This window comes from Biomphalaria glabrata, chromosome 4 (genome assembly GCF_947242115.1).
Source record: "Biomphalaria glabrata chromosome 4, xgBioGlab47.1, whole genome shotgun sequence".
Taxonomy (NCBI): domain Eukaryota; kingdom Metazoa; phylum Mollusca; class Gastropoda; family Planorbidae; genus Biomphalaria; species Biomphalaria glabrata.
In genome coordinates, this window is record NC_074714.1 from 5,330,015 (window position 1) to 5,344,191 (window position 14,177).

General features: G+C 35.7%; 1 protein-coding gene across 3 annotated transcripts; it reads left to right on the forward strand.

Annotated features, from left to right (window-relative positions):
* Positions 1-288: 288 nt before the first annotated feature.
* On the forward strand, positions 289-14,160 carry LOC106080120 (F-box only protein 7-like). Of its 3 annotated transcripts, none has more exons than XM_056027069.1 (14): positions 289-378; positions 3,957-4,370; positions 5,092-5,209; positions 5,505-5,684; positions 7,943-7,998; positions 8,167-8,326; positions 9,435-9,576; positions 9,917-9,997; positions 10,974-11,063; positions 12,522-12,574; positions 12,915-13,038; positions 13,461-13,498; positions 13,587-13,776; positions 13,921-14,160. In XM_056027069.1, the coding sequence occupies exons 2-14, from the start codon at positions 4,246-4,248 to the stop codon at positions 14,079-14,081; spliced, it is 1,518 nt and encodes a 505-aa protein (XP_055883044.1). In that variant the 5' UTR covers positions 289-378; positions 3,957-4,245; the 3' UTR covers positions 14,082-14,160. The 3 variants fall into 3 exon arrangements, with proteins under 3 accessions (XP_055883044.1, XP_055883045.1, XP_013096889.2); XM_056027070.1 differs by having other exon boundaries at positions 320-378; positions 4,201-4,370; XM_013241435.2 differs by lacking the exon at positions 289-378 and having other exon boundaries at positions 4,246-4,374.
* Positions 14,161-14,177: the final 17 nt, after the last annotated feature.

Genomic DNA, 14,177 nt, shown 5'->3' on the forward strand with positions numbered 1-14,177 from the left:
AAATATAGAGGTGAAAATCTAAGAAAGAAAGTGAAGATACCAACAACAGAGCTAGGTACAGTCCTTAGAGTAGAACCCCCTGGGCATTGACCTTGTTATTTAGGTGAAAAAATGTTATTCGGAGTTCTTCTTTTTCTTTTGATAAAACTGTTTTGCTGTTAAAAAACAATTGTTACAAAATAGAAAGAAAAGATCTATTAGATTAGATCTAGACTACAGATTATAATTAAAATGTCAAAATAATGTCGATATGGGGGTATAGTAGCCCTATTTATATTTATAAGTATTTAGATTAGTCAAGGGAGATCAATCTGCTTAATTTGTAACTTTGTCAACAACATCACCATGTCGCCCGGTTCATGTATCTGAACACCCAAAGTAATAAAATAAATAAGTAATATCTACTCTAGTTGATTATCTCTACTCTGCGACTCTAGTAACTAGTCTATAAGTTTATCTTATTCATGGTAAACCAGTAACACAGACTAAAAACGCAAAATACCTAGTCCTAGATAGGTTTTATAATTTAATAATAATAATTAATGAAAAACCAATCCAATCTTAAATCTAAACTAGACTAAACTTTCATGAAATATTACTCAATTTGAATATATAATGTACAATTTTATAGATCTATATATTGGAATCCCCATGCCCACTCACGTAACCATATATGATATTATTTAGATCTAGATCTACATATAATATTATTGATGAGTGAAGAGTCTATCAAAAAATCAAATAAAGCATTAGCCGTTAGCCGCTCGCTAAGGCTAAGGTGATTAGGATTTAATTTATAAAAGAAAATTCTATTTATATAAATCAAATAAGAACAATAACATAAAAACATAAATATAAAACTAAATTGTTATTTAACCTTGGTTAGGCCAATAATATTAATTATAGACTATAGATCTAGATCTAGAATATGCATCCTCTGAGTGAGACCTCTGTTTGGGACCCCTCAACTCAAGAAAACATTTTAAGAAACTGGAACAGACACAAAATAGAGCAGTGAGATTCATAACAAATGAATATTCACATTTGAATTAGAGTAACACCTTTAGTAAAATCACTAAATTTAGAAAGCCTCCAGGACCCAGGATAGAAGACTCAAAAGTAAAGTAGCAATTATACATAAAACACTGAACCATAATCTTCAAATAGAAAAACAAAATTTAATAAAATACTCAGAAAGACACAAAGATAAAGGCACATTCCTCGTTCAATATGCTAGGACAAATTTGTACAAATGCTCCTTCTTCCCCAGTGCTATTCACTGGCGGATCCAGAACTTTGGAGTGGGGGGGGCGATTTTTTTCCAAACCCTAACCCTAACGCCCAGTAAACCCTAACCCTATACATAAACGTGCGTACAGCACATATATATATATATATATAAGAATAAATAAGCAGTATTTCTCAGTATTTTCATGCATTCTTCACTGCAGAAACGCATTCTCCTGACATCTACAGCTCTTTATCCATCAGTGGAGTTCGGGGCGAAGCCCCGACGCCAAAAAGCGTTTTCTTGCATTTTTCACTGCAGAAACGCCTGCTCCTGACAACTACAGCTCACTATTCATCAGTGATTTTCGGGGCTTAGCCCCGACGCATAAAGCGTTTTCATGCATTCTTCACTAAAGAAACGCATTCTCCTGACATTTACAGCTCATTATTAATCAGTGGAGTTTGGGGCGAAGCCTCGACGCCAAAAAGCGTTTTCTTGCATTTTTCACTGCAGAAACACCTGCTCCTGACAACTACAGCTCACTATTCATCAGTGATTTTCGGGGCTTAGCCCCGACGCATAAAGCGTTTTCATGCATTCTTCACTAAAGAAACGCATTCTCCTGACATTTACAGCTCATTATTAATCAGTGGAGTTCGGGGCGAAGCCTCGACGCCAAAAAGCGTTTTCTTGCATTTTTCACTGCAGAAACGCCTGCTCCTGACAACTACAGCTCACTATTCATCAATGATTTTCGGGGCGAAGCCCCGACGCTAAAAGCGTTTTCTTGCATTCTTCGCTGAAGAAACACATTCTCCTTACCTAAAGCTCATTATTCATCCTATTAAAAAAGGACCTTTTGAATAATATTGTACTTGAAAACTATTCTAATTTGAATGTATACGCCCTTAATACATTGCAAATAAAACCGATTTGTTCCTTGAAAGGATCAGATACCCCACATATTTAGATTAAGGCTTTGAGGATCGCCGCCGAAAAAAAATTCGATAAATAATATTCAATAAAATTCAAGCATAAATTGTGAGTTATAGTCCCAAATTTAACTAGAAAAATATTAGATTAAGTAAAGGTTGGAAAAAAGGCTACTCATCTCAATCGTGACTCTTATACTGAAAATTTTGTTTGAATTCTAACTTTTCCAAAGCAAAGTCTTTCTTAAAATAATTATGATAAATTCATGTGAAATTACATAAACTCTGTCTGGAAATGGGAGGGGCGGTAGAATGAAAACGATTTATCCTTAGTATAATTTCTGCTAATGATTGCATTTGGCATTAAAGAATAAGGGTGGGGCCACTCGATACGAGAATTTAATTTATAGCATATATAAATTATATTAGTGGCTGATTTTTTTTTTTTACATTTTGTAATTTCTTAACTATAATACAAAAAGAAAAATTATTGCTTTGTCCGAGGAGGGAAAGGAGATGGCATGTATCGCCCCTCCCACCTTTTTCCTTTTATATTTACTAATCATAAAATTTGAGATTAGAGTGTGGTGCGACATAATATACAAATGGTTTCACATATCAATTATATAGAAATTCAACTATTTTTGTTCACAAACTATGATTCCTCCATAAAAATATGACCGCCCCCCCCCCCCCCAACTCAGAGGGCTAGAGCGGGGAGGGCAGTACATGCAATCGCCTCCCCCCCTTACCCCACCGAATCGGTCAAGATACCTGAAGGAGAGCGACATAATATCAAATTTATATATCAATGCAACTAATCTTGCTCACAAACTATGATTTCTCCATAAAAGTAGGGCCGCCCCCCCCCCCCCCCCCCCCCCCCCCACTCAAAGGGTTTAGGTGGGAAGGGCAGTAGAGGTTTCGCCCCCCCCCCACACACACACCAATCGGACAACAGGGGAACGACATAATATAAAGATCGGTTAAAATATCAATAACAAGTTTTAATCATATAGATATTTAATTGATTCTTTTGGCAAGCTGTGATTTCTACATATAAATTGGACCGCCCCCCCCCACTCAAAAGTTTATGGTTGGGGGGGGGGGCAGATTGATGCTATCGCCCCCTCCCGACCCCACCTAATCGACCAACATACTAGAGGGGGGGGCGAAATAATCTAAAAATAGTTTGAAATATAAATAATTAGTATATATTATTAACATAAGTAATAAATTCGTATACAAATTGTGTGACTTCTATACTAAAATTCGTCCGCCCGGGGGGGGGGGGGGGGTCGCCCCTATCGCCCCCCCCTGGATCCGCCAGTGGTGCTATTAAAGCGTGAAATGGATTGCCTGAGCTAGGCAGGAAAGCCAGCGACTTGGCAGAATTTAAGTCATTGGTTAACATGCATGACTGAATGCTTGACGCGTAGGACGTTATCATCTTCTTTTTTGAAGTAACGTCTGTATTATATAAGATGAGAAATGATACATTTAACAAATGAACATTTTTTACCCTTCCCCTTCTCTCCCTCTTTAAAAATCACTGTGAGGGGAATGTATAAATCTACCTGGATTTTGCTTTCCTCTATTTGGCCTCCATGTTATATCTGTTTTTGGAAAAGGTGTTTCATCAAAGCTATATCATGCAAATCTCATTTGGAATTGGGTCGCTACTTTGTTTAGAAAGTGAATGCCTGTGTGGTAGAAGACAAGATCTTGGTATGCTAGTTTGTGTTTGAATATTTGAGCTTTTATTATTATTTTGTTTTTTTAATCCTTTATAGCTGTATACTATTGAGAAACAAATTCATTAAAACTAGCTGCCTGGTCATGCAGTATGCGCGCTGGACTGTCTTTCTGACTTGTCGATGGTCCTTGGCTCATACCCTGGCCACTGCCATCCCCTTATATCCTGCAGGAGGTTTGGACTAGGAAGTAGATCATCTTCAACTCTGAGGGAACAACTGAAACATCTTACAAACATTTACAAAACAATAGAGGATTTTATTATTTTTTATCATTTTACAGCAAATGTGATAAACAAACTATAAGGTCATTCAAACACCAGCTACAATGAAAGTCAAAGTTAAACTAGATAGAGAAAGTCAGTTAGTAGATCTAGGGGACAGATCTGCAGCTTCAATAACACTTTCAGAATTACAGTCATCTGTTGCGCAATTGTTTCATTTGGAAAATCAGTAAGTAGGTTGGTTTTTATTCATAAAAAGTTGTCTTTTTTAAAATATTTTTGTTAAGTTGTTGTTTTAAATTTAAGGGGGAGGGGGGCCAAGAAGCAAGGGTTTAATTAGAATGAGAATGATTTTTAAATGAGCACACCATATACTTGGCTGCTCCTTCCATGCTCCCAGTCCACTGCGACAACCTCCTAGAGAAGGCCAATGGTGCTGTTTAAATAAACTGACGCTTCTAATGCTCGCAACAGAAGAGCAGCTCACTTGCACTAAGTATGGAAGCTACCTGGCAGAGATTGATGACGAAGAGAAACAAATGATGCCTATTTTCTTTAGATTCTGTGATTTCCTTCTTGTTACTTGGGTGGGGGGCATTCTTTATTTAAACAGCACATTCTTGACTAATGTGAAATTTGGCACAATTCCATTAGGGATAGCAGTGGGCAGGACTAAATTACAACAATTATTAAAATTTACACACACAAAAATAGAAAAACCTTAAATACACACACAAAAATAGACCTGTCACTTAATATTGTCTATGAATTTTTAACATAGTTATTAGTCTAGCTACTAACTGCTAAATACACACTGGAATTTTCATTGTTAGCTTTTTAAAAAATTCCTTTAGCGCTTTTCAGTTATTCCTAGCCAGACTTATTAGTAGTCAGAATTTCCTAGCAATATGTTTAATACAGGATTGTATTATTCTGTTTTTGTTTAATAGACCTTTTCATCTGAGTCTAAATAAAAGTGATGTTCTGGAAGATGAGAATAGAAATTTAAGTGAATTTGGCATCGTTTCGGGTGATTTACTGCACATTATTGGATCAGATTTGCTTCAGGTGAAATTCAAATTAAATGTAAACTACTAGTGGTATACTAATATATTGTAACTGTCAGTATAATAAGTCTGGCCTGTTACACCTCCAAAATTTTAATATGTATCAGTTATTATTTATTATACATTCTTTAACTAAAAGTTGAATGTTATATATATTTCTTTCAATACGGAATGCTAAGACTTTTGTTTTTACTCACAATAACGAAGAAAAGTATTTATTTAATTTACAATCCTATTACAACTCAATTTACTGCATGTGAGATTTATGTTTGCTCTATTATTTCTCTGTTTTTTAGGCCATGACAACTGACCAGGACAGAAGAGCCAGGCCTCAGCCCTTAAGTTCTCTCTCAAGTCAAGTTGACCCTGACCCTCATGTTCCACTTGTGACATCCTCCTCGTCTATTAGTTTGAGTGAACCATCAGTTACAGGGTCAGCAATGGTCATAAGCTCCCCTGAGGATATCGAACTTGAGGTAATGTATCTGGCAGGCTTTACTATTGGTCAATTAATTTAATGTCATTAATGTATGCAGCAAACAGACAAAGAATCAGTGAAGGCTGCAAACCAAATGCAGTAAGTTCCCCTTTCAGATGTAAAGATCATCTGTTTCTTTGGCTCGCTGTTTACATGGGTGTCATGTGGCCAGCACAGCAACCAACCACCTTTACTTTTCCCAAACTAATCTTAGGTACCCATTAGAGCTGGGTGGACTCATAGAGGCGTCCTAAAGATCCCAAAATTAAAAATTCCCAGTCTTCATGTAAAACTCACTTTATTGCACTGTGAAAATGGCTTTGAATATGTTAACCCAAATGTACTTTTTATTCAACAAACAGCTTGAAAATGTCATAGCAATAAACTGAAGGAATCCTTTTGCTTGATATCTACTGTAGCGCAAATGAATAAGCTAAAACACTTTCTTGTAGCTATAAGAGGAGTCTAGAGTACATTTGGCTTTTACTTAAATCCATGTTTCAAGCTACAGTAAAGTAAGAGTTATGCAGACTGATACAGATTCAGGTTCTTTTTTTGTTAGCAGTAACTAGAATTTAGCACTAGAATGAAAAGTTACATTATAAGCAAAGGAAGTCCTTTTATATTTATAATTTTACATTTTACCAACTTTAAGATCAAGCCCCCCCCCCCTTTTCAAAGCTGTGGTCACTTGCTTTTCCCACAGGTTTGTCAGTGGTACAAGTAGAAATTTTACATGCTTTAAATTTGTATATGCCCCCCCCCACACACACCTAACAGTGACCCAATCTACATAGCATTAGGCCATAATTTTAAGAGTCTAATTCACCTTGTATCCCTTCATGAAAAAATGCAATGTAACTCATTGCATGACTGAAACAGCTCTCAATAGCCAGCAAACTCAATGGCTGCAGCATTTATATTTCTTAACAATGAAACCTGCCATTGAAACTGGTATACATTAAATCCCTTGTCTATAGCATCGTTAGACCTGAAGGGCTCTGTATTATTGTATACCACTTACTCTGGAAAAGGGAAGCACGGTGGCTGAGCGGTAAAGTGCTTGACAACTGAACCGGGGGGGTCCAGGGTTCGAATCTTGGTGAAGACTGGGATTTTTATTTCGAGATCTTAGGGTACTTAACATTAGTTGGGAATAAGTAAAGGCGGTTGGTCGTTGTGCTGGCCACATGACACCCTCGTTAACAGTAGGCCACAGAAACAGACGACCTTTACATCATCTGCCCTATAGACCACAAGGTGTGCAAGGGGAACTTTACTACTTCGTTTGATCTGGAAAGCCCTTTAGATCACTGTAACTGTCTAGATACTCCTGAATTAGTCTGCCTCTTGTGTGATGTAAATACCTCTTCTGGTACTATTATAATGTTTTTTTCTTTATTAAATACTTTCACACATGCACTAGATTTGCTGGTGTGTAAGTGTACTAACGTATTGAGCTCTCCGACAGAATCACTAATAGACTCGAAATCAGCAGACATGGTTTTTTATTACATAAAATAATATATATTCTACAATAGATATTGGCAACTTCAGCCATCATAAATTATACATCCTGTTTCATATTAATCTAATGAAATATACACTGCATACACAATCAATACTACTTTTTATAGTTATACACTATTACAGAGGAAAATACATAACGCTCCTCTCTCTACAACTGAGGTGTTCACCCCATGGTCAGTTATCGACCAAAAATTACTTTGTGCAAATGCACGGAGTAGTCAAACGACTATCAACTCACTTTGTGTCACAGTGGTTCTAAAACTAGTATGTGACAATCACAAGATTTGGAAAGCTGTTTAGATGACTAGATTTGGAAGGTTGACTTTCTGTTATGTTGTGTCCCTTTGCTGTGTCCTGTGTAGAGCGTTGACTTTGCCAAAGTGGAGGTAGCAGCTTGAATAAACAAGTACAACACTTGGGAGGACAACAAGAAATGAGTTGATCAAGACTGGATGCTATTCAGAACATTGAGTGCATCAATAAAAGAAGATCCATCCACTCCAATCGCTCTCTACAATGAAAACTCAACTGCCTCCTAAGACACTAGTCTATCAACTAATATTTCCTATCTATCCTTAGTTGTTGTTTTTTTTATAATCATCGTCACTATGACATAAAACATAAACCAAAATAAACTAATCCTAAACTTATGCGCCAATTTTAATTCCAATATTTAACACTTAGCAAATGCAGTTTTGTTAGTGTGATTTTTCTCTAATGAAACAGGATTCCTCAGAGGCAAAAAGATGTAAATTTGAATATAATTCTTCTGAGATCAACAGGTAACTAATTGAATATACTATTAATTCTTTACATTTATTTAGGTTTTTGTCTTAAGTTAATGCTACTATTTATACTAATATTTTTTTTATTTAACATTATTTCTTTGTGAAATATTTCTCATAGATATTTTGAGACAATTTATATGTTTTTCTTTAACTCAAATCTAGGTTTTTACATGAACCATTGGTGATCCAGGAATCTACAGGAACTCAGGTGCCTGTTCTCTTAGAGCAGCTGTACACGACAACCAACTGCTCATGCACCACTGATGCATTATGGGTTGTCCTTCATGCCCTCATGCTAGAGTCTGGCTTCTTACCTGATGAGGTAAACATCTTAAGACTTGCTTATTGCCGATTGTGGGATCTGACTTACGCTTAAAAGATCAATTAGATAATAACGCTAATATAATTGCAGCTGAAATAGACGTTGGTGAAGTTTTAAACTGCCATGTTAACATTCTAAATCTGTTAATATATCCAGCTATTAGAATCAGCCGGTGTTGTCAGATCACAAGAATATCTTTAATGCTAATGGTGTTAACATATTTCAATTTTCAATACTTTGAAGCCTTTTATTTTTTTCTTATAATTTAAAATGACTAAACTTGTTGGTAGTTTATGTTTAATTCTAAATATTAAAATTATGCAAACTTGCACCATAAAGGATTAATTCTTACTTTGGCTTTGGCAAATCTGAGAAGACCTTAAAAAATTAATTTGCCTAGCAAAAGTCAACTATCGATTAGGTTGTCATAATTATTTTTGTGTCTACATTTTTTTTGGGTTGAATCTTTAAAAATAAATTAAATGCCAAATAATTCTCCCCACCCTCATATTTTGTTTCGTTAAAAGTGGTGCAGAATTTTCAAAGTAAAAAAAATTTTTTTTTTTACATTTCAAATAATTAAAGTTAACCCTTGTGATCTGAAGGGCAGATGATGTTAAAGTTATCAGTTTCTTTGGCCAACGGTTATTGAGCAGGGTGTCATGTGACCAGCACAATGAATAACAAACCTTTACATTTTCCAACTAAAGTTAGCTACCCATAAGAGTTGGGTGGACTCAAGGGCACCCTAAAAATTCAAAATCCCAGTCTTCACCGAGATTTGAACCCAGGACTCCAAGCTCGGAAGCCAAGCGCTTAACCACTCTGCCACCTCACCTTGAATTTCAAATTACACTTATGGTTTAATGTTCTGGCAGGATAGATAAAAAACTGAAAATGAAAAAAGATTTGTCAAGGTGCTGTTGTCCTTAATGCCACTGATCAGTTTATGACAGATTTGGATTTTGATCTTCTGTTAAAAAGATTGAATTTTTATTGAAGTGAAAAGGAATTACTAGATATACTTCAGTTTGCCAATATTAAGTCATGGGCTAACAAATCTGTCAGGCTATTGAATCTGTTTTGCTTTATACCATGAATTTGACAGGATATAGAGATGACAACTATGCCAAGCAATTACAAAAAGTCAGGCTACTACATTTCCTCTTACAAGTACTCTGTGTCACAAGATATAGTCAGAGGCTGTGTTATGATTGGGGTCACCATGGCCACATCAATAGTTGTACATGGTAGGTGGATTTACATGGATTCAAGTTAATAGGCCTCTAGGTAACATACTTGATAGGTCTTAAATTTTTATTTTGTATATAATTATTCTAATTTACTTGCAAATTATCTCACTGACATGCTGATAAGGTGTATTTTATCAAAACAAATCATCATAGAAGGCTTTAACACTGGTCTGCAACGTCGCAACCTGTCGGAAGTGTAGACCAATTGCTCGTTGCCACGTCACTGGTCTGTACAACATGGCAATGATCTATTGGTCTCTACTGCTCACAGGTTGCGACATCCAAGGTCAGCATTGAGGCCTTCTATAATGATTGGTCTTGATTTTATTTCTGTTAGCTTATCCAAAGGAAGAGTCAGACTTTAAAACACAGCATCTGCAGCTCAAGACTACCGACTTTATTACGTCATTGTCACAAGGTGGGTGAATGGACATTATATGTGGTATCTGATTTGAGGTCCCGTTTATTATATAAGCTACAAAGCTAAGTGTTCCAACTTTAAAAATAAGTAAACAAAGACATTTTGATTGCATGTTGTACCAATGAAATTATGGGGCCAAAAGACTTTTGAGGCTAGCAGAAAGACCAATCATCTCAATATTCCATCTGAACTATTTCAAACTGGCTTATAGGCTTCAGGTCAGATCTAAAATCCTGAGTAAAAAAAAAAATGTTTTCTTTCCAACAGAACAAAACTCAAGATCTTTGGATCAGCATCACATCATCACTGGCTTTTCCATCTTTTGACTCTAACAACTTTTCATTAACATCTTTAATTGGCATCACAACATTTGGCTGTTACATCCTTTGAACCCAACACCCTTATTGATACTTCAATCTCTGAAAGAAATGTTCTAAGTAAAGAGAAACAAAGGACAACCTTCTAAGTTTTCATGTTCATTCATTTCTCTTGGTTTATTAAGTTCCATATTTATGGTAATGACTTTTTGATACCAAATAAGGCCTTTTCAAATGAGTGCTGCAGGTTATTTCTTTTGAAATTAAAATGAACATTAAGTTTTCCTTTTAGACTTTGTGATCTATAGGGCCGATGATTTAAAGGTAATGTGTTTCTGTGGCTCTTGGTTAACGAGGGTGTCATGTGGCCAGCACACTAACCAATCACCTTTACTTTTCCCCAACTAATGTCAGGTACCCTTTATAGCTGAATGACTCAGAGGCACCTTGAAGATCCCAAAAATAAATAAATGAAAATCCCAATCTACACTGAGATTCAAACCCAGGACCCCTGGTTCTTAAGCCCAAGCACTTTAATCCACTTTATGTAATGATAAATACATCACTTGACATTAAGATGTTTATTTTGTATGAAATTTATGATATTTATAAAAGCTTTCAACAGCTTATAAATAGCATGTTACTTTTCTGTACAGATGCACCAGAAACATACCGAGCTCTGGACAGATTGTCTAGGCTATTTATAGACACTATAAGTCTACCATTGACTAATGAACTGATCACAGGTGAAAATATATGTCTTGTGATATCAAATTATCAGATTACTAAAGCCAACTTTCTGTTTTGAATTCCTCTTAAATTGATTTCAAATTCTATGCCACTGGCAGAATCAAGATTCCTTAAATGTTATCTTTATTAATTGTAGTCTTTCCTTAAGAGCATTCAGTGAGAAATGTTCTGATGATATCGCACTTTGAATGTTTAGGTCATGAAGATGTCTATTATTATTATTGTTGCAATTTTAGGACACCTTTCAAGCTCATGTAGAATAGTTTGAGTGCTTTGGTCTAAGCCCCTATGTGGACATGGGAGTAGAAGTGTGTATCTGGGAGAGGGCTTCTGTGCTTCCTACCGAACTTAATTCAGCTTAAGACAAAATCTTAAAAAAAATAAATTTTTAGTCTAGATTGGAATTTAAACTTGAGGCTGTTCAGTTCAGTAGCCTGGTTTACGTTACTCAACTTTACATCCCAAATGCAAATAATTTGATTATACAGTTAAGCTTGATTACAGTCCCTTGGATTTCACTTGCCACAGCATTTTATGCCAAAGCATGGGAAGTGTGGTCGAGAGGCTAAGTACGCCTGAACTTGGCTACCTATGAAGGGAGCTCGAGGTTCAACACCTGACTCTGCTCGAGTTGTGTTCCATGAGCGCCTAAAAGCAGCACGGAAAACCTTCTCCTAGATACCCCCTCCCCCCAACTGGTCCACAGCTGAGATTGGACCAAAAGTGCTCTGAGCATGCTATAAGCATGAAAGTAGCACTATAAAAAAGCTATAATTATAATTATTATTACTAGTCAATTAAATATTGACTTGTTCAAGGGATTATGTTAATTTTACTTATAAAGATATAATAAGATACAAATTTAAAAAGCCTGTTATTGAAGGATTGTTTATAGAGATTATAATCTTGTTTAAAATAAAATTGTAAAAAGGTAATGACTTGGGTGATGGGAATGAGATTTTATGGAAGTAGCAACCTTAAATCTGCACAAACACAAATTTCTAGTGGATTTCTTTCCTAGCGTCCTTAAATCCATGTTCCAACAGATAAGATAAATAATTGAAATCTGTTTACTTGTTCAAACATTGAACAAGCTCCTCGTTTACGGCTGTTTCAATAAGCTGCTCCCATATTAGAACAGATTGATGTGGGACTGGGATCTGAGTTTATCCATGCCCACGAGTTTAACACCCACTCAGGAATATCCAAGAGAAGAATTTCTTCAAATCTTTGGTTTATGATGTCATAGAATAATACGTAATAGACAAATTAAATTGTAAAGATTGGCGAGCTGATTATTATTCAGATAAATTATTTTTACTTGTATACTGTTTTCATCGTTCTGTGGACCTGCTACTGCTGACTTGGGGACCACAGTTTGAGAACCTTTGCATTATACTACATAAATATTAATAGGCCACATAGTTCTCATTTTGATTTATTGGATGTTTCAGCTTCAGGATTTCCAGAGAGACAGGGATTATTAGCACTACCATACACAGTGAAGGTTAGCAATGCTTTGTTTGATAGGGCAGCTGTTCAAAGTAACTTTTTGGGGGGGAATTTCAAGATGTTACAGAAGCATAAAAAAACAAGTAAAGCCTTTTCAGACTTTGCGATCTATATGATGTAAAGATCATCTGTTTCTATTACATTAATGATTTAAACACAGAATTTCAATATATATATATATTTACATGTTACTGTATATGTTACTACCAGTATATCTACATTCTTTAAGAAGTCAGAATATGTAGAAAAAAATAATATTCTCTTCTTAGCCTAGGAGCTCTATAGCATCACTAGGACTAAAAATATAACAGTTTTTTGTTTTTTTTGTTTTTTAGTTAAAAATTCTCTCCTTTCTTGGGGCCAGAAGCCTGTGTCGTCTAGGACAGACTTGCCAAGAGTTGTCTGGTGTGTATAAAGATAAAAACTTGTGGAGACTTCAGTACATCAGAGATTTTGGAAGTAAGAAATTCTTGTTTGAGAAGTCACACACTTTTTGTGCTGTCTGTCTGTCCATTTGTGATGTTCCAATTTGAAACATAAAGTATCATTCAATGTCACCATTGTCCCTACCCACCTGTATACAGGTGTTGGCTAATTTTGTGTTTTAAACTTTTTTTTTTCAAACAAAGTACGCATGTTGTTTGTTACTCACCACTAAAAGATCTAAAAGCTGTGTTTTTTATTGGATGGATGCAGTTCTCCCATAACACAGTGTGTGTGTGTAATGAAACATTTAAGTAAGACTGACCCACAGAGGCTGCTTACAAGTTTGATTATTACAGAAACTCTTTATGTTATCTCTTTTTAAATCAGTAAAATGAAACACTTCAGCTGTTAAAATATAGACACTGTTATTGTAATTATTTTTTTTTTTTTTTCAGAACCGTCTGACACAAATCTGAACAAAAATTGGTTTGAGGTAATATTTCAGCTTTTAAAAAAATTATATTTCAGTGTTTTAATTAGCATTTAGGCTTTCACATACTAATGATTCATATATCTCATAGCTATACAAGGAGCAACGGATTAGAAGAAACAGCGAGTTGGAAGCAAGAAGGCGAATATTTCACGTTGATGCCACTGATCCACCGTGGGGGTTCCCAGGAGGCACAGGTCCTTTTAGACCTTTTAATCCAGGTCTGCCTTTTCCAAGGATGTTAGGCGGAGACTATGACCTGAATCCTGAATTCACCGCAGGTATTACAGTGTTGTTTAAGATTTATTTATTTCATATCAATGATAAGCCTACCCAGACAGGTACAGAAATATAAAGTTACATGACTGTCTTTTCTGTTTTCCCTACTTGTAACACTGAAGTAATCAACTACCACATGTTTTCAGGACTTCCTGGCCTATTCAACAACACAAGACCTCCATTACAGCTGCACACCATCCCACTACCAAACCGTGGCTTGAACGGCATTGACCCACTTCAAAGAGCTCACAGTAGCAATCTGGCAGGATCACCATTCTCAAATAATTTTCATCTGCCTTTTATGTAAGCTAACCAACGCTCTGATACTGTTGTGAGAGTCCAATTGTACAGCCATTAAAAATAAATTATACAATTTTACACTCTAACAGATTGTTGTTGTTTT